Below are 18,775 nucleotides of genomic sequence, written 5' to 3' on the forward strand. Positions count from 1 at the left end.
TTGTCTTGCTTCCCTCCTGCTGGATGTGGGTGATTAACTCTTCAGCTTCTGGGCCAGGCACTAACATATCCTACCTAATTTACCTCAACAGGATGGTAGACCTTGGGCAACGTGACTGCAGACCATCTTTGTCAGGTACTGCTCCTCAAGAACATACATCTGGAGAATTACAGGCTTGCTGGTTATCTTGCTGTTAGGATCTTTCTGGTTTAAATTCACCCATGGAGGCTGAGACACCACATTCACAAACATCTTTATTCCTGTTGGAAAGTGTTTGTTTAGGTCTGTCTGGTTTAGATCTGTCCTGAACTGTCTTCAGCTCTGGATGCACTGAACCTTCAGAGCAGCATAGGGGATTCACACAGCCTCACTGATGGCTTCAGGAAAGCTGGAAAAAATAGGATCTCAAATTCAGCTTGTCAGCTTCTCCAAAGCGTTTCAAGGCCAAGAGGTTCTTCCCCAGTTAATCCACGTCCTGCTACTGAGCATCTCTCTTTCCATATACTTGCTGGTAGTTTTGTAAATGTTGATAATTTCTTTTTCTCTTCCAACTTTCTTTTCCAGTTCCACCTCTTCTACAGCTCTTTCCTTTAAGGCTAGTTATGGAAAAGTCTGCTTCCCAGTCTTAATGTGTTACTTGATGAATTTGCAGACATTTCAGGGACTCTGTTAATTAATTTATTGATTTGTGTTTCATTGTCTCTCTTCCTCCTATTTTCAGTCATTTTTGTCCACAGGTCCATTTTCTTCATCTAGTGAGCAATCAGCTCCTGACAGACAGGAGACTTTTATTATGGACATATGCCATTCCCTACAACACTGATACTCTCTACATGATGGCAGCTGTCTTAATCACTTCCTTATTTTCCCTGAATTTAGTGTGCCAACAAGCCTGGATTCAAATGGTAACAGTAACAATTTCTTGTGCTTCTGCCAAAGCTCTCAAGGTGTCCTCAAAATTAGGAAACTTACATTTTGAAATGGGGGTTTAATCAAACAGAGCCACTCTGAGAAGGACTTTACATCCTTTAAATCCTGTGAGACTCAAGGGACATGCACCACTGCAATTTGTATTAAAGGCTTTCAATTTCGGCCGATGGCCTCCTGAATCCAGAAAGCCTTTCACTGTTTTTCCCTTTTGAGGTTGGGGGCGGAGGGGATAATAGCCACCACCTCATCAGGGAAAAGTTATCCCTTCATGTCTTAAGTCAGCCTCCACCAGTCAGTACTGATCTCATATCTAGCTTCTTGTAGCAAAATCCATGCTCCAAAAGACAACTTTTCTCCATGGTCTTTGGTCTGCTCTTGCTTACCAAAACCAGAAAGTCCTCTCATAGGATTAACAGAATTGTTACTAATTAAAATTAAAAACCATCTATCTGCATAGCTCCTGCCTTCCTTATGACCTTTCCAATGGTTGTAGACCTTTCTCATGGTCTGCCTGCCTCCATCTTGCTTCCTTTCTGAACAAAGAGCAGACTAAAAATGCTTTTCTCTTTTGGCCATTTGCTCTCAGCATCAAGGACTTCTCTTTGCTTCCATGTCTTTTCTACACTTAACCAAATCCATCCCATTTCTGTCATCATATGTGACACGAAGAGTTCGAGCGTGCAGTGGAAGAGAATCTCATTAATAACACACAGTTCTTTTCAAGGATGCAACTGCATTATTTCAAAGCAGAACTGAAATGAAAACACAAACAGCATAGCCTGACAAGTTTAGCAGCACCTACTGCCTTTTCTTAGTCGCTACTCCAGAAATATGTTGTTTTGCTGTCTCTTCTAAGCCTTCTCAACTGATTGAGGAAGAGATTGAGGAAACTGATGCTTAGTCTCCAGCTGTATTGCTAACATATCCTAATTGCCTCTTAACAAGACAGAACAACATAGCTGAAGTTCACCCTTTCACAAGCCACATGCCTTTAAGAAATAACAGAGATATTCTTGATGCAATACACGGCAATTCTAGCCCATCTTATGACTGTTAGAGTCTCTCAAAGAAGCTCTTTTTGTGTATGACAATTTCCCCATGCCTTTATTTTCCAATTTCCTTCCCTTCCCCACCACTTTCTGCAATAGTTCCTCATTCCTCCTCCTAGGAGCTGCTGGTCACAAGTACATAAGCTAAGAACCAACACCCCAGATCAAACCACACATTGTCTAAAAATAAAGGTTCAAGATGGGTTCTGTGCAGAATTTTGTGCTGTGTTACCAATTTAAGGATAATAATAGAAAAGGGCAGTTTATTTGAAACAGAAAAATCCAGTTACCAAAGCCAAATGGATGGTCTTACAGAAGAAAAACTAACCTGTCATTCATTAATTTTCTGATGCAATCAACAAGCAACACAAACAAAGGACAAGTGGTTTTCTTCCCTGCTCTGAATTTTACTGCAAAAAAGAAGAATCATTTTTTATGAGATTTTTTTTTTTTTTAAAGAATGGTAATGCTTATTTGGACTACTTGCATGAGATGTACGCCATCAACTGGAATTCACTGACCTATTTTTAACTTGCCAGCTGTTTCAAGACACTGAAAGAAAACTACATATACAGGATAAATGTATCTTTCGTCTCCATGGTGCAATACAATAATCAAGCATCATACAGTGGCCCAACTTGCATTCCAGTATTTGAATGAACATCCATCTTTATCTGCTAAATTCAAGAGATTTTTTGATAAAAAGCAATACGTTTTCTTACATTTGACTGTTAATCTTTCTGACAGAACAGGTCACTTCTGCAGTTTATCCAGACCATAAATTCTCTTGGAAATTTCCTAAAGATTCCTCAGATGTGTCTTATCTGTTAACTTAAAAGAAAGCCAAACCAAAGCATACCTTTGCCTATCAGAACAGGAGTAAAACCAATTTCGTCTTAAATACATATGTATTTTCATTTGAAGTGGCAGACAGCTGACAGTCTAAATTAGTTGGATTAACTTAGAGAATTATTTTATTTAATTACCTTGTGTCAGGTTTTAGGTTTTCCACGGTAGAATGGGTTTGATTTGTAGTGATAATCGATTTCTCCTTTTCACCATCACTTGCTCCATTTTCAGTTGACACAACCTCATACTCTGGAAAATTACAGTAAAGAGAAATTTGCTTAAATAACAGCTCTTACTGTTATTTAAGTAAGAGCTTCTTCATTGTTCTCTTCTCATCTGATTTCCACTCCTACTGTCTAATAGGTTGTAAGGACATCTTGTGTGAACCAGTCTGAACATTATTATGCTAAAATGGTTAGGAAAGAGAGATCCAATTCCAGATTGCTGAGTGCCTAGCACCTCATCCTTCCTTGTAATTCAATTATGGCATAGAGGATACTCAACATCTCACCTCTGCCCACAGGTACACTAGTGACAAAATTCCAATTATACTGCAGTATAAGCATTCTGCAGTTTGAATGAAAAAGTATCAAAGATGAAAGTACAGTTTCTAAATGCTTAAACCTTGATTAACTTAAAATAAGACCTATATTTTTAAGATTTCCAAAGGAAACTGCCCAACTAACTTGGATTGTGCACTCAGGGAATCTGCCAGTTTACAATGAAATAATTTTGCATAAATTTACTTCTGTATTTATACGATTTATAGAGTCTCACTACTTTCTTTTCATCTCACTGGGATGCATCATCAAGCACAAGCCATACTCTGAACAGGGAATTAACAACAGATACCCCTTCAGTTACAGCCCTGTCCAAGATATAGTCTCTCTCTAGCAGGCAACCTCTGTCCCAATGCATAACAACCTCTTCTAATAAACACACTGAGTATATTGCTAATTTTCCTCCCTTCGCAAAGAAATTCACAACCTCCCCAGCCCCTTTCTTTTCCCTTCCTAAAACGTGTCTGTAATACCAAGTGCAGCTTTGCTAATTGTAAGCTAGCAAAGGGGAATGTTTTCAAAGGACATTTGCAATGAGCATTTAGATCTACAGCACAATGAATAAAGCAGGTATTATACTGTGAGGACAAAGACAGAGACCACCTATCAACAGCTACAAAACCTCTAGAAAACGACTTTCTTTCCTGTTTATTGCTAATGATACTACTAATTTTCGAGTTCTTGACTAAATGCTAGCAAGCTGTAGGGCTCTTCTTTTGCTAAATTTTTTAGTTCTCAATACAAGGAGACCCATTTGTTGTCAACACAGAAAGATAAAATACATGCAATGGGATTCAGTGTCAAAAAAGAAAAAAACTCTCTTAATTGTTGCTGGACTCTCAGATCCTCACTCCTAGTAAATGTAGGAGATGTGTATGTAAATGAGCATACACACACAAATTGACCTGATTTTGACCTCAATTGTGCAACTATAGCTTCCTTTGCACTCTTCTATGCAAAAAGCAGCCATCAAAACCACTGGGGTAAATTATGTAAGACAATGCAATTAAGTGGAAGTGCAGAGCAGCCCTAAAAAATTATGTTCTAAAATTCCAAGCTTCTAAACCACAGCAATTCAATCTGAGCAATTATATACATGTATGCACATGTGAATTTCAGATTTACTGCAATAGTTTCAAAAGGGACCCCTACACAGCATCTTTTTATCTTTACCTTGTAATAGACTCAGTTATTTAGAGCATATACAGAGCAACATAAAACTTTAAAACAGTTTTAAAAGTATGTCAGAAAGTCAGCATGAAGGAAGGAATTACTGCTAATACTGAAGATTTTCAAAATTTCCATGTTCAGCAGTCCTCTCCCACAACAGTCACCCATGAACAGCAAAAGACCAACCACTGCCTTTTAAAAACAAACTCATGGACCTGCAGGAACGGTTGTCTCAGATGAGAGGGGGGAAAAAAAAGTCAGTAGAGGGCTTTTACTTTAGATCATTTATTCAAGTGGGACCCCAATGCAATGACCAAAGACGTCATTAGCATTCATAGTATGTATTTGTGTAAAACATATCTGTTTTCTCTCTATGCATTTCCTTTTTGGAAAAAAAGACCTTTTCCTATATAGCCACCAAGGGCTGAGTGAACCACGGAGAAAAAAAACACGCAAAAGTCCTTGTTTGCACTAATTAAGCCTCATTAGAGAAATTATGTTTCTTAGGAAGCATGGGAGGGAGAGTGGGTATCCACTCCCTTAGGTGCATCCAGATAGAGAATGAGTAATTAACTTTACAGGAATTCAGTCTCTCTGCCTTCTGCCAGCCCCAAATCAATATGTGACTTGAGCTTTTTAATTCATTCAAGTTGGAAAAGAAAACACAGCACATGTGAATGGGCACGCAAATATGTGCATGCACACACACACGCGCGCGCGCACACACACACACAAAAAGAACTACTGAGCGCATCTGGAACCTGCTTGTTACTCAGTGCAGGAGTCTCAGTGCACAAGACAACAAACTGCCCTACATTTCTGTGGCAACACAACAGGAGTAGCGGAGCACCAGCAAAATGGTCCTGGTTCCTGACATTTGCAGCCTTTATGAAAACAAGGAGGTAAGCTTGATCACCGTTTTGATTATTATTTGTCAGACCTTTCCATTACTGAAGTACAATTTTGTTTTTAGGAATACCCAATACAATGAAACCCCTTGTGCATAGCTAAAAGTCAACCAAAGTAATCATTTAAAAAAAATGGCTCAACAAATTACGTTTTCTATTTCCACAGTTCTATCTGAAACAGTGCATTAAAAAAAATCAGATGATTGAAAAAACATGTATAAACTACAAAAATAAAAAGAGATGACAGAAAACTTGGTTTAAGTCTGTCTAAACCAGTAATGTCGTACTGGTGCCAATATGAAGTAATCACTGTTTTCAGAAAATGGGATTCAATGCCTTCTCTTGAATTCAGAAAGTGTCCTTGGATGAGTCACTGAATAATTTTTTGAAGTGAAGACGAAGGAGACAAGCTCAATGAGAGTATTATTTGTAAGCCACAGAGTTCAAACATTTTGTATTACACATTGAAGTTAAAAAGAATGAAGATGGTGTTTATGGGAAAGCTGTTACATCTAGATAGGAAGATAACTAGATTGAAAACTACAGTTTCTCTCAGTGAAGCAAAATGAGTATTAGTCACATATTCTGCAGAAGATTTTAATCTTCTTTTCTGGAATGGGGAAGGGTATGCCAGGTGTCTCAGTTATTACAGAATAGTCTTACAGAAGAGAAGAAACTTAATGGAAAGTTAACTCTTACAAATGCTGATTACAACTGAACAGAGAAAGAGTTTCCACCTAAAGTCTCAGAAGAAACAGTGAGTATTGCTTGCTCTATATTTCACAAAACGCATTGAAAAAGAAAGGAAATAGTATCAGAAGGCAATTAGCCCTTGCTCTCATCAGTAGATGATGTGTGCTGACAGTTTTACCAGCTATAGTGGAAATGTTTTTCTATTTTTGCAATACAAATGGCTGTGCTGCAGTGGGTTCATTAACATACTCAAGAAAAACAGCAGGTCTACTTCCAAGAAAACACGAGGACTAAATGACATTATCTGATCTAATCAAGCTAAGGACTGGTCTGTGGAGGAGGCCTCCAAATGACAACAGCAACAAAAAGGCTTTTCCCTGAAAAAAAAGAAGCACTGCAGAACTGCCTGGAATGGGGAGTGTTCACAGAGAGCCTATCCTTACCCTAATTCTAAGGTTAGCAATAAGCTCACACTTCCTTTTCTTCCAGGATAAAGTGCATCGTGGAAATCAAGCCAGGTAACCATTCTTCTCTCTTGTTGGTACTTTTTATTAGCCTACAGTCTCTTTTTATTCCCCTTTTAACCCAGCAGAAGGGCTAACTTTCTTCCTCTTTCCCAGAAGAAAAAAGTGCAGGCTAATTTTTGTTTTGAATGTCCCTTTGGTTTTTTGCCTGTATTATTTTTCAAAACGGCAGGGAGAGCAAGAAACAATAGAGGCTAAACCTAGTAATTATTTCTAGAAAATCAAGGAAGGACTAATTTGGGGAAGAGAGTGCTCGTGACAGTCACCTAATTATACCCCTGCACTGAAATCTCTCATGACATGCATATACAACAACATCTGAAAACATCCCACTTACATGCTAAAGTGAATGGCTAATGATCAAGTCTTAGTCCTCACAGTTCCTAGTCTTATCTGTTCTACTCACATGTAATGCAACACAGCCAAATCCGTTTGGTCATGGCTGTGATGAACCAGTGATTTTGCAAATCAAAGTTTTATGTCCATGGTAAAAACAAAAGCCATTTTCCCAACAGTACAGAAGAACCATAATTTTCAGTTTCTAATTAATTTAAATGTTCAATTTTGGTAACTTGTGTTGATATACAGAAGACGACAGAAAAATTATAAATGGTCGTCTTGCATGCTTACCTGTCTATGTACTGATTCCTGCATGTCTCACAAGGATTTATTCTCAATACAAAAACCTTCCTTTGGAAATGAAAAAAACAAACAAATTCTTTTAACATAGACAACTTGGTGACCCTATGGTGGGCACAGCAAGTGTTATGCTGTCACAGTTCTACTGACTTACTAGATGGATGTAAGGTTTCATGGTGTTCGGTCCACTGATCAACAACATCCTCAAGTCAAGAAAGATGTCTACACTATGTGTATGCATCTATATAATAAAGACTACTGTCACACTGATGGAACTTCTTGACTAGATCTTACCAGATCCTGTACACAGAGAAGCCAGAAATTAAAAGAAGAAGCAGAGTCATGCTTCTTAAGTATCTTTTTGTGTTATCACTGACACCAATGATATAGTAGTGAAAATCTCGTTCTAATCTAGTAGCATTTTCTTATCCACGCTGGAGTTGACAGTAGCACAAAATAAAAGCACTGAGGTATAAGACTCCCTTGGGATTAAAGTATTTTTTAAATGGCATAAAACCACTGTGAAAGTAAAAATAAGCTGGAAATACTGTATTCTGATACAATGGAGGAAAGAAATCAAACCAACCAGTAACAGTGTCATTGTCTGGTTTTTCCCAGTCCAATATGACGAAAGTTGGACAGCCCTCAACAGTCACCACTGTGAGGTTGGTTGGAGGATTCTGTGGAGGATGAGTAGGTTCTTCCTTGCTGCCAGCTTCTTCTTGAGGAAAATGTTCAAGAGAGCTTGTGATAGAGCAAGGCACATCATCATCTTTCTTCATGTACTTGACATGGGGGGCTGTAGCAATAGGAAAGAGCTGTTACTCAATACAGGATGTTTTTACAAAATGTCAATGCCATTTCACCTAGTGCACAACTACCATCTCAGGGCACCAACTAAAAATTTGCACAAGTCAAAGCCAAACATAAATGTTTAAGAATAAAACCCATATATTCAATATTAAGCTGTTTGTTGGGTTTTTTATTATTGTAAGACCTGGAATCTGCACTGCCTTCGCCCCCTTCCCATTGGCACCACTGATGAAATATCACTCTGAAGGTATTAGTGGGTGATAAGCACTGTTTGAAAGAATTAACTTCTGTCATAAAATAGGACAATTAACTTTAGTCCTTCTATAGTCAAATGACACTACAATTCCATTTGCAGCTTTTGAGCGCTATGCTAATACAAAGATGTAATGCCCATCACCGCTTTGTTTCACCAGAGAGAGTAACAAGTTTAGTCCAGAGTCATTCCATCATTAAACTTGCAGTTTCTAAAGTGACTGTCAAAATCTTAACCATTTTCAGTGGTACAAGACCAAACCTTGCAACAAACCTTCTGAGGCAAACATCTTGTACTCTACATCAAAATTAGAAAGATTACTGAGGACAAACACATTAGTTCTAAAATTAAAACTTCTATTGGATGTAAACAATAAGCTCTTGCAAGAAAGGCAGTGTCTTCAGAAAGGTAGTGTCTCGTACCAGACCAAGAAAAAAACCTGAAAAATTTTTTGGTACAAAAGCACTTCTTCCTCTCATCTCACCTTGCTAAACTCTCTAGTTTACTGCAACAGCAATAACTTGACTATGTTACCATATTACTAAACTACCTGCATGTGCACAGCCTGGAATGAGAGGTGAGGCATATACGATGGGTAGATATCCCTCATGGTAAGGTGCATTGGTATTGGGGCAATACCTCTCCAGGTACACTTGCAAGCCCACAGGAAGATTTTCGTTTGGTTTGGTGGAATGCGAACAGTGTGCAGTTGTACTACAGCTGGCATACAGGAAGAGCCACAACAGGTTTGTGGGCAAGACTGTAAACTAGGAGGTGGTAGCAGGGAAGAAAGTGGAAGTAAAATTTAGTCAAGAATATGCTGATGGTCTGCACTACAGCCCTTTCATCTGACACTGAAGTGAAACAGAATCAAATGAAATTTTGGCCTTCCAGTAACTAAACAAGATAATTTTGATGCAAGATATGTCAGTCTTCATATATTCCCTCAAATAAAAATACCATAGTTATTAAAATCCTACCTTGGTACCTCGGTTTGCCTGAAGAATCTGTTTCTGATGTAGGACTTGAGCTGAAGACAGTTGCATCAACTGTAGGAAACACAGTTATAATTTAATTTGCAATAAATACGAAGTTTCAGTGTTAGAACTGCAGCATTTCACAGTTCATTTGGCATTTTAAATCATGGTAAAGCTCTTCCATGGTAGACCTTTGCTGCCAGATGTGCCTTTTCCTTTTAAGGACTTCATTTTGGCTGTGATGCTAAGTAATACTTACCCATACTTACCTGCTAATATAAAGATAGCCATAATCAAAGTGACAGACTTCATGACTGCAGCTGGATTCAGTTCATGCAATATATGCAAAATGCTCTTTAGACCTTTTAAAAAACATCTTTTTGCACTGTACTGGCTGTTTAGCTTGGAGCTTGTTTCATGTTCATAGAATATATAGCACATGTTGGCACATGAACTTCTCTGAAAATAGCAACAAGGAAATCACAAATTCTGTCTCCAGAGTGTACAACTTCCACAAAATTTGAAGGAAATTGAAGGCAAATACTCTGGTGAACAGAAATGTGCTAAGGCAGTCAGGATTCATGACACCAGTGTTGTGTTAAATAGCCACTATACACAACAGAATCTTCTCTTAGATGCAAATACTGCAATGGACCTCAACAGACAAAACACAATATATTCACAACAAGCATTTTTTAATAAATCTAGCATCCAGCTTGCTTTACTGAGCACTAAGGGTCACAGTGAGTTCATGATCATTATAAGGAGACTTATATTAAGAATTTCAGTATTACTATAAATCCAGGAGAATTAGAAACAGCATCATTTATGAGAATATACCTAGAGCTGCATATTTTGGCTCAAAAATTCTAAGCACACCCTCTCCCAAACCCATTCCTGTATGCCACTTTGAGGAGATTTAGGTCTGAACTTGTAGTTCACTCCCAGTTTTATAAAGGGCAAATTACCAACTAACCTGTATGTTTACCCTATTACATTTTTTTTCTATTTAAATGGTGGCAGTTTGATCAGATAGCTAGGATATCACAACCATGTTGAGCACTATCAGTCACTGTCGAATAATAATGTGAATTTATGTCCTGTGCAAAAAGAAATGTTCAGGAAAAGAAGTGTCCTTCACAGATTTAAAACAGTCACTGAATAGTACTGAAAGCCTGCTAAGCATGTATTGATTTCTAGGAAGACAGAAGGGACGTCATGTTCTCATTTACCAAGGTGTGTATCAGAAGATAGCCAGATGAACTCAGTCAAGTTAGAAAAGTCACAAAGTGGCATAAAGGAAATCAGAATCACCCCAGACAGAATACTTCTTACATTAAATATACAATGCATCAATATAGTTTAAGGAAGGGAAGCAAAAGAAAAAAGAGGAAACCTTTATGTTCATTAAAAAAAAAAAAAAGGAAAAAAAAAGAAACCAGAACTGTCTGTAATATGCTTACCATAATACTCTGGAGTTGCAAAAGCTGTTGGCGTCTTATATGATGTTCCTGTCCTCACAGGTGTTGTTGGTCCAGCAGGTTTAGCTATAGTGACAGAAGGAGGAACTTGTGGCAACAAGCCATTCACTATTTAAAAGAGTGGCACAACTTTCTGATTTTCTAACAGAACTCAGATTTGTGGCAACTGCTTCATGAAACAAGTACTTTCATTTAAACTGTGATATTCCCTCAAAACTTATACAACAGCTTCCAGTTGGATTTAGGAAAGTTCCAAATTGTCCTCATTGCCGATATAATCTACTCCTGAAACCCAGCAAGAAAATTCTTTGCTACTTGGAGATTGTCTTGGAGGACTTCAATCGGCTAGAATATGACCTGGTTTAATGCACAGAACCATCCTATACAGACTAGTAAAAGGATGCAAAATGACCAGCATTGACATTTCTGTTTCTCAAATGAAAGAGCACATTTCTTCATGAGTTGTAAGACAGAATAGCTGAAGCTAGCAACTGAAACTTGGATTCTTCCCTCAAATATAGGTAAGGTTCTTTCATTTCTACTCTCAATACAGCATATATATTAGCAAGGCTGTAGCTGGAACATGTGTAACGATAAACACTGAGTCCTGCATTAGTGTCTGCATTAAGAGTTTAACCACAGAACAGTACTGGAGCTTCCACTAAATGAAATTAAGATGCACTTCAAACGAAGGTAAGAAAAATGCAACCAAGTCCAACATTTTCAATATTTATAACACTACATGACCCAAGGGAAAAAGCTTTCTTTCTGAACTGATCTATTCTGTAGTAGGCACTGTAAGTTCCGACAGAAACTGATCGATAGAGGCAATATTATTTCCCATGATTAAATAGCTATTTTAAAAATTGTTTTAGATTATGTGACATTGCTTTTACTCCTCAGCTGTTATCACCTAATAAAGAAAACAGGTTTCTAAAAGGCAAACAATCCATGGTAAAGGATGTCTTGATTGTTTCCAAAATAGCTGTAACAGACAAGAACTACATTCACAAAACATGCAGATACCCCCAGATAACCACTGCGTGACTGTGAAATCTCAACCCCCAAAAAGTCAAGAACTACATAATGTAGTTACCTTCCCTGCATATATGACACAGAAGAACATGGTGACTGAAGGCAGAACTGTGGTGAACCAAGTTTAAAACAACAAAAATCCCTACTTTCCACTAATTTCCTTAATAAAGTGGAAATTTATTAAGATTCTCACTAGAGCCCAGTTTCACAAAGGTCCTGGAACACTGTTGTTTCCTTTTTTCCCATTCAGGAACATTTTAATGTCTGCATAGAAACCTTCCCATAATACTCATTCACTGGATGAGTAAGAAAGATGCAAGTAAGGAATTAATCACAGTGTTAATGAGAAAGAGAAACAAGACAGAATCAGGAAAGGGAAAATCCAAGAAGAACATTGAGGCAAATTTTTCCTGTTGGTACTGTGGAACTATCTCTCCAGGGAACCAGAAAAAACTCAACTATGAAGTTTAAAACTAAGCTGGATAAAACACTAGGAAACACAGAAAAAGGAAAATCTGCTACTAGCCCCACAAGGAAGAACCAAATCATCTAACCAATTTATTCCATCTTGAATGCCTGAGACGATATGGTAACTGCTGACTACCACATAACCTGGCCTCTACTGTATGGAAAAAGGGTGAAATTTCAAAACACTGGTAAATTAATTATACACTTAATGGAGAAAATTAGCATAAATCCCATTACAAGGAAAAGAAAATGTATCAGGTCAACTTTTTTTTATGATACAGATTAAGGCTGACAATGTATTATGTTCTGTTGTAGTTAGTACTAAGGAAATACCATCGATCAACAGCAAGTATAGACACAACTTTTCGATCTTGGCTCTGCTGTTGAGTAAATATACAGCTTGTTTCATCCAGCTTAGAGATTCTTCCTTCTAATCTGCTGCACAAAATACTGAAAAATTATTTAGGTCTTTGGTGACTTAATAGCACACAAAGCCCCAAATGAAACAAATCATAAAAAGTCAAAAGGAAATACAGCAGAACCAAGACTTTCATATTTCCAGTGAACTACAGAGGGTAATATGAAGAGGGAAGCATTTCTCATGATGCTAAGCATAATGAGATGATAGTTTCTGACTACCTGGAATAACGTTAGCCTGAGGATTCTTATACAGAATCCACAGACAAAACATACACAAGGATACTGAATATCAGCTTCAGGACAAAATTAAAATAAAATAGGAAATGTGAAAGTTTCTGTATGCCCCTATACTGATCCTGAGAAGCAGGAATACTGTAGCACAGGAATGAAGCTAAACTCTTTGCACATGAAATAACTCAGCTTGCTCTACCTCCCAGTGCAGTTAGCTTTCTGGGTGCCTATTAGCTCATTATTTGCAGTGGTTAATGGATATGCCATATGTATGGTACAGAATTTCTTTACAAATAACCAGTTGGGAGTATGCATTGAAGCATAATATGAAATATCTCCCATCTGACATGCACATTAAGTAACTGCAAATGTTATTAGTAGACATGAAATGTTCTTAAGGTTGATCATCTTGAAGGATGACTTGCATTATGCTATTGTGCTTTCAGCTCCCTTATGAGGGATGATTTTGACATAACTGGGTTAGGAAAACAAAAGGAAAACAGAGTTTATGTATGAAGACAGAAGACAAGGCCTGCGTGTTCCAGAAGACTAGTTTCTACAGATATCACAGATTAAAGAAAAAGAATCTATACTATAAAATTCTCCCATATCCTGCTAGTCATTCAGTATTATCTCACACATAATAAAATATTTATGCTGAAAAGGCTGAGATACCTGGACTCCCTGGTTTACCAGTCACTGTGTTTGGAGGCAGAGGTTTTCTTCGCATTTGTGTAGGCTTGACAGGAGGTATAGGAGGATGCTGAGGGCCAGGTGATGTAGTTACTGAATGACATTACAAGACAGTGTTGTTATTTATTTAACCTCAAATTCCATAAAATCAGAAACCCATTTTAAGTTATATTCTGACTTCTCAAACAAATGTTTCACGTCTGGTTTAATATCAAAAGCAGAGAAGCAAGGTTAGGAGCTGAAATGAGTTGTATTTTCAGCCTTAAATTCTTTGGGAAGCGTGTGCCATGGAGTTTTAAACCAAGCTTACACTGAAAAAATGGAGCTCCTCTGGGATTTTGTACAAGTGTTTCAGCAATTCATTTTCTGTGTAGTTATGCATTTCTGTCAACAGTAATTTTTTGGCAGCCAACAGGATACTTCTTCCCACAATAAACACTACCTCAGTGTACTTGGAAACATCTTCAGTATCCTACTCACAACATTTCTGTACTTTCTAACTGATAAAACTGGTCACCCTCAGCTTGAACCAAAAGATATAGCAAAAGGGGGATTATCATTAGGGACAATGCATGCTATGCTGTTCAAAAGTGAAAAATGAAAAAAGTCAGTGTCACTTCATGCACTGACATGGCTAGAGACAGTTATTGTGTTAGAAACTCCTGAAGCACCCAGCTAGGTTGTTTCAATGTGCAGTTCCAGCCAATCTCTATTAAATTTATCTGGTAAGGTCCTTTGGCAGTGAGGTCTGAAAGGAGAACCTACGCCTCTTAATTCATACTTACAAAACATTTTAGTGTATTTTCCATGCAATTATAAAGGATTTTATTATGCAAAGGAAAGGCAAAGGAAAAGATTTTTCTTCCACTATTCACCTTTGCACTTCTTTCCTTAAGAAAAAAACAGGAGATATGTGCAACACATTTATGTAACAAAAGACATTTTGTACCTAACAGGGGAAAATCTTCAAGAGTAATGTAATTCTTATAATGCTGCCAATGTCAACAAATATGCAAGATGCCTGATACTGAGTTACTGGCTACAGGGAGTACCTCGGGCTCTACATATCAGACCTTAGTTTACCCTATAAATAGAGTGACTGTGGGCGAGAAGGGAGCAGATCCAAAGACTCATTCGGAGAGCCTTTTTAGAAATACTTACAATATACAAACAGGAACACCTCCATCTTTCTCTGTTCCTTTTTCCTTTTGGACTTTTGTAGTCACTTATAAAACACATTTTTTTTAAATCCCTCAGAACAAGAAAGGAAATAATGCTCTGTCTAATTCAGGTTAATGTAATGGTTTTGAAAATAGCATTTGTAGGTTTTATATTCATTCTTAATCCCCAGATGGAGATGAAAAAAATATGCCTAAAGACCTGAAAAAGGATAATAAATTGTTGTATATATAAGTCATCATACCCTACATACTACTACATGGTAGTATCCATGATTAATTTTCCCCCTGTCCATATTTAGGGAATGGGATTGTCTGAGATATTTATGGGGTAAAAATGTGCAAGTATTGACTTGTCAGTGGTTTCTGTCACATATTCTGAACAACACAATTGCAACAGTTACATGCAAGCCAAAACATCACTTTTAGCGGACTGTGTCACAGTTGAATCTACTACACTGCACTCTGGAAAAACAAGATTCCCTACTCTTCCCTTCTACTACTTCCACAATGATTTGGATGACGGTTTATGATGCTACCAAATCTAATCAACAATGTTTGGAGGTTGAGCTTCTAAACTAGGACATACAATAGAATTTAGGGATTTTGTGATAGCGTAGACTCTTGTGAGGACAGCGGCATGGTGAACTATTAGGATTTATTTAATCTCAGGAGTTCTTTGTGGACCAGGAATGTATTTCCTTGACTCTGTCACTCTTCATGAAAAAGGAGGGCATGCATCCTCTTAGGACAGACTTTTAACACATCAAGCTTAATTCTTGTGTGCTATAACCTATCTTTTTCATTTCTCGTAACTAGCGTAAATGTAAATTTTTCAGTTAACACACACTAAATTTTCAGAAAAAGTAAATGTATTTAAAAGCAAAGTCAAATACTGGCTAACTTATAGCAATATCTGATTAATCAGCCTCACCTCTTTGCCTGGTAAGATCATGGAACAGATCCTCCTGGAAGTTCTGTCAAGGCATATGAATGACAGGGAGGTGATTAAAGACAGCCAACATGGCTTCATAATGGCAAATCGTGCCTGACTAATCTGGTGGCTTTCTATGATGGAATGACTGTGTTGGTGTATAAGGGAAGAGCAACTGATGTTATCTATCTTGACTTTTGCAAGGCCTCTGACACAGTCCCACACAACATCCTTGTTGCTAAATTGGAGAGATATGGGTTTGATGGATGGGCTATTCAATGGAAAAGGAATTGGCTAGACAGCCCCATATAAATACTTGCCATCAATGGCTCTATGTCCATATGTTGATAAGTAACAAGTGGTGTCCCTCAGGGGTCCATATTGGGACCAGTACTGTTCAATATCTTTAGTGATGACATAGACGGTAGGATTGAGTGCACCCTCAGCAAGCTTGACACTAAGCTGAGTGGTGCAGTTGATACGCTTGAAGGAAGGTATGCCATCAAGAGAGACCCTGGCAGGCTGGAGAAGTGGGCCAATGCAAACCTCATGAAGTTCAACAAGGCCAAGTGCAAGGTCCTGCACCTGGGTCAGGGTAATCACCATTCTCAGTACAGGCTAGGTGACAGGTGAATTCAGAACAAACCTGCAGAGAAAGACTTGGGGATATTCGTAGATGAAAAATTAGATATAGGCCAGCAGTGTGTGCTTGCAGCCCAGAAAGCCAATTGTATCCTGGGCTGCATCAAAAGAATTGTGGCCAGCAGGGCAAGGGAGGTGATTCTCTCCTTCTACTCTGCTCTTGTGAGACCCCACCTGGAGTACTGTGTCCAGCTCTGGAGCCTTCAGCACCAGAAAGACATGGACCTGTTACAGTGGGTCCAGAGGAGGGCCACAAAAATGATCAGAGGGCTGGAACACCTCTCCTATGAAGAAAGTCTGAGAGAGTTGGGGTTGTTTAGCCTGGAGAAGAGAAGGCTCCAGGGAGACATTATTGCAACATTCAGTACTTAAAGGGAACTTATAAGAGAAACTGAGAGAGACTTTTTACCAGGGCCTGTAGTGATAGGACAAGGGGTAATAGTTTTAAACTAAACGAGGGTAGATTTAGGTTAAATATAAGGAAGAAATTCTTTACTATTAGGGTGGTGAGACACTGGAATATGTTGCTCAGAGAAGTTGTGGATGCCCCCTCTCTGGAAGTGTTCAAGGCCAGGTTGGATGGGGCTTTAAGCAACCTGATCTAATGAAAGATGTCCGTGCCCACAGCAGGAGGGGCTGGAACTATTTGATCTTTAAAGGTTCCTTCCAAACCAAACCATTCTATGATTCTATAATTCTGAATTTTGATATACATATTAAGGCCTCATGAAGAGAGCTGTGATCACAGAAGTATATAAGAAAATTAAGAAAGAGTAGCAGCTAACTTCACAACCATACCCAACTGTCTTTTATGGCAACAGTTCAAGGTATTGGCTTACTTCAAAGCTCTAAAAGCTTAACTTTAAACATCTAATGTCATAAGATGAGTAAAAGCAGATGTAGATGTTCCTTCAAATCTATGTGCATAAAAAACCTTCCAGTTTCTGCAAATCACAAGCTGAATTTACTTAAGTAGACACCACTGCCTGACATTCAGTAACAAAAAATGCAGAGCACCATCCTTGTTTTCAGTTTACAGTCTGCATCCAGCTACTACTAATAGTATATCACACTGGACTTAATCTTTGCAAAGTACAATCTTCAGATTGAATAAACTTAAAAAAGATACAACATCAGAACTCAGCTGTCAAGATAAGCTCGTCTTTGTGCAGGTAAATTAGGTGCAAAGGAAATTCAGCAGGGATTAGGAGCAAACAGCAGTTTATAGATTAGTCAGGGGCATATATTTGTATCTGGGTTTTTAAATCTAATAACATGTTTTCAAAGGAAAACCTAACTAAAAAGAGCAGCTGCAGCTGAATAGTACATCCAAGGCTAAAACCAAAAAAGATTTTATTTTCAGTCAGTTTTTATATCAGTAAAAAAGCACAGCTAAAACAAGATCTATTCTTGGTTATGCTTATGAAACAAAGAATTTCTCTACATGTAAGAGTGTTTACATGTTTGTATGTATGTTTGTGTCTATACATGTGGCATACAAACACACTCTATACTACAACTTTTCAGTTGAAACAGAAAATTTCTAAGAAGCTGACTAGAAAAAAGTGAAATACAAAAAGTCTATTTTTGAAGGCCTATTTGGGGAAGCCATTTTTCAGTAAAAATATTTTGATTGTTTTGAAAATATGATTGCAAGACTTGCAAGAAAAGTAAAACTGACAAGCCTGGTATAGCCCCTGTAAAAAAACCTGTAACCTTATTTACTCCACATTGTTATTTTGCTTCAAGCCTAACATTCTAATTTTCCCTGCAATCCTAATATTCAACAAAACTTTCTCATAAATGGGAGGACAATTTGGTTATGCATTCACCTTATTCTCACTTGCTATGTAGAAACTATTAGTATGAAAAAAATCAGTGCTTACAGTATTGTGGCTGTTTGATCATAAGAATACAATGCTGGTGGTGGTAATTTTTAATATATGGCATATGTTAGTGACTAAGTAGTGACCATGAAATATTCTTATTTTTATCTCTTTTTAGTAGCATCCTGAAGCCAAGAGAAGGTGTATTGATGAGGATGACTAAGTATTATTTTCTCTTCTTAGTGGAGGTGCTTTTTGTGTAGGAAAGGCGGTGTTTTTATTTTTCATAACTGTTAAAATTTGCTATATTGTCTTCTCTTATTAACCTTACCAGAAATTGGCTTTTCCCAGGTATCGCTATATTCCAAAGGTTTTTTGACATCCACGCCAATTTTTCTGGCAATATCCTCAGGTGTATATATATCACCTGTGAAACAAAGGAAATGAAATAAGTATCTACAGTGCAGTACCAAGTTATGGAATACTTGTATATTGCATATCT

At 37.8% G+C, this 18,775-nt stretch overlaps 1 protein-coding gene across 1 annotated transcript in view; it reads right to left on the reverse strand.

Annotated features, from left to right (window-relative positions):
• The window catches only part of ABI3BP (ABI family member 3 binding protein), a 169,444-nt gene that overhangs the window by 17,943 nt on the left and 132,726 nt on the right, over window positions 1-18,775 (reverse strand). The window contains 6 exon segments of the mRNA XM_075168065.1: window positions 2,966-3,077; window positions 7,909-8,121; window positions 9,369-9,437; window positions 10,829-10,912; window positions 13,676-13,786; window positions 18,605-18,700. Of these exon segments, the coding sequence (XP_075024166.1) occupies window positions 2,966-3,077; window positions 7,909-8,121; window positions 9,369-9,437; window positions 10,829-10,912; window positions 13,676-13,786; window positions 18,605-18,700 (685 nt within the window).

The sequence above is a fragment of the Calonectris borealis genome, chromosome 1 (genome assembly GCF_964195595.1).
Source record: "Calonectris borealis chromosome 1, bCalBor7.hap1.2, whole genome shotgun sequence".
Taxonomy (NCBI): domain Eukaryota; kingdom Metazoa; phylum Chordata; class Aves; order Procellariiformes; family Procellariidae; genus Calonectris; species Calonectris borealis.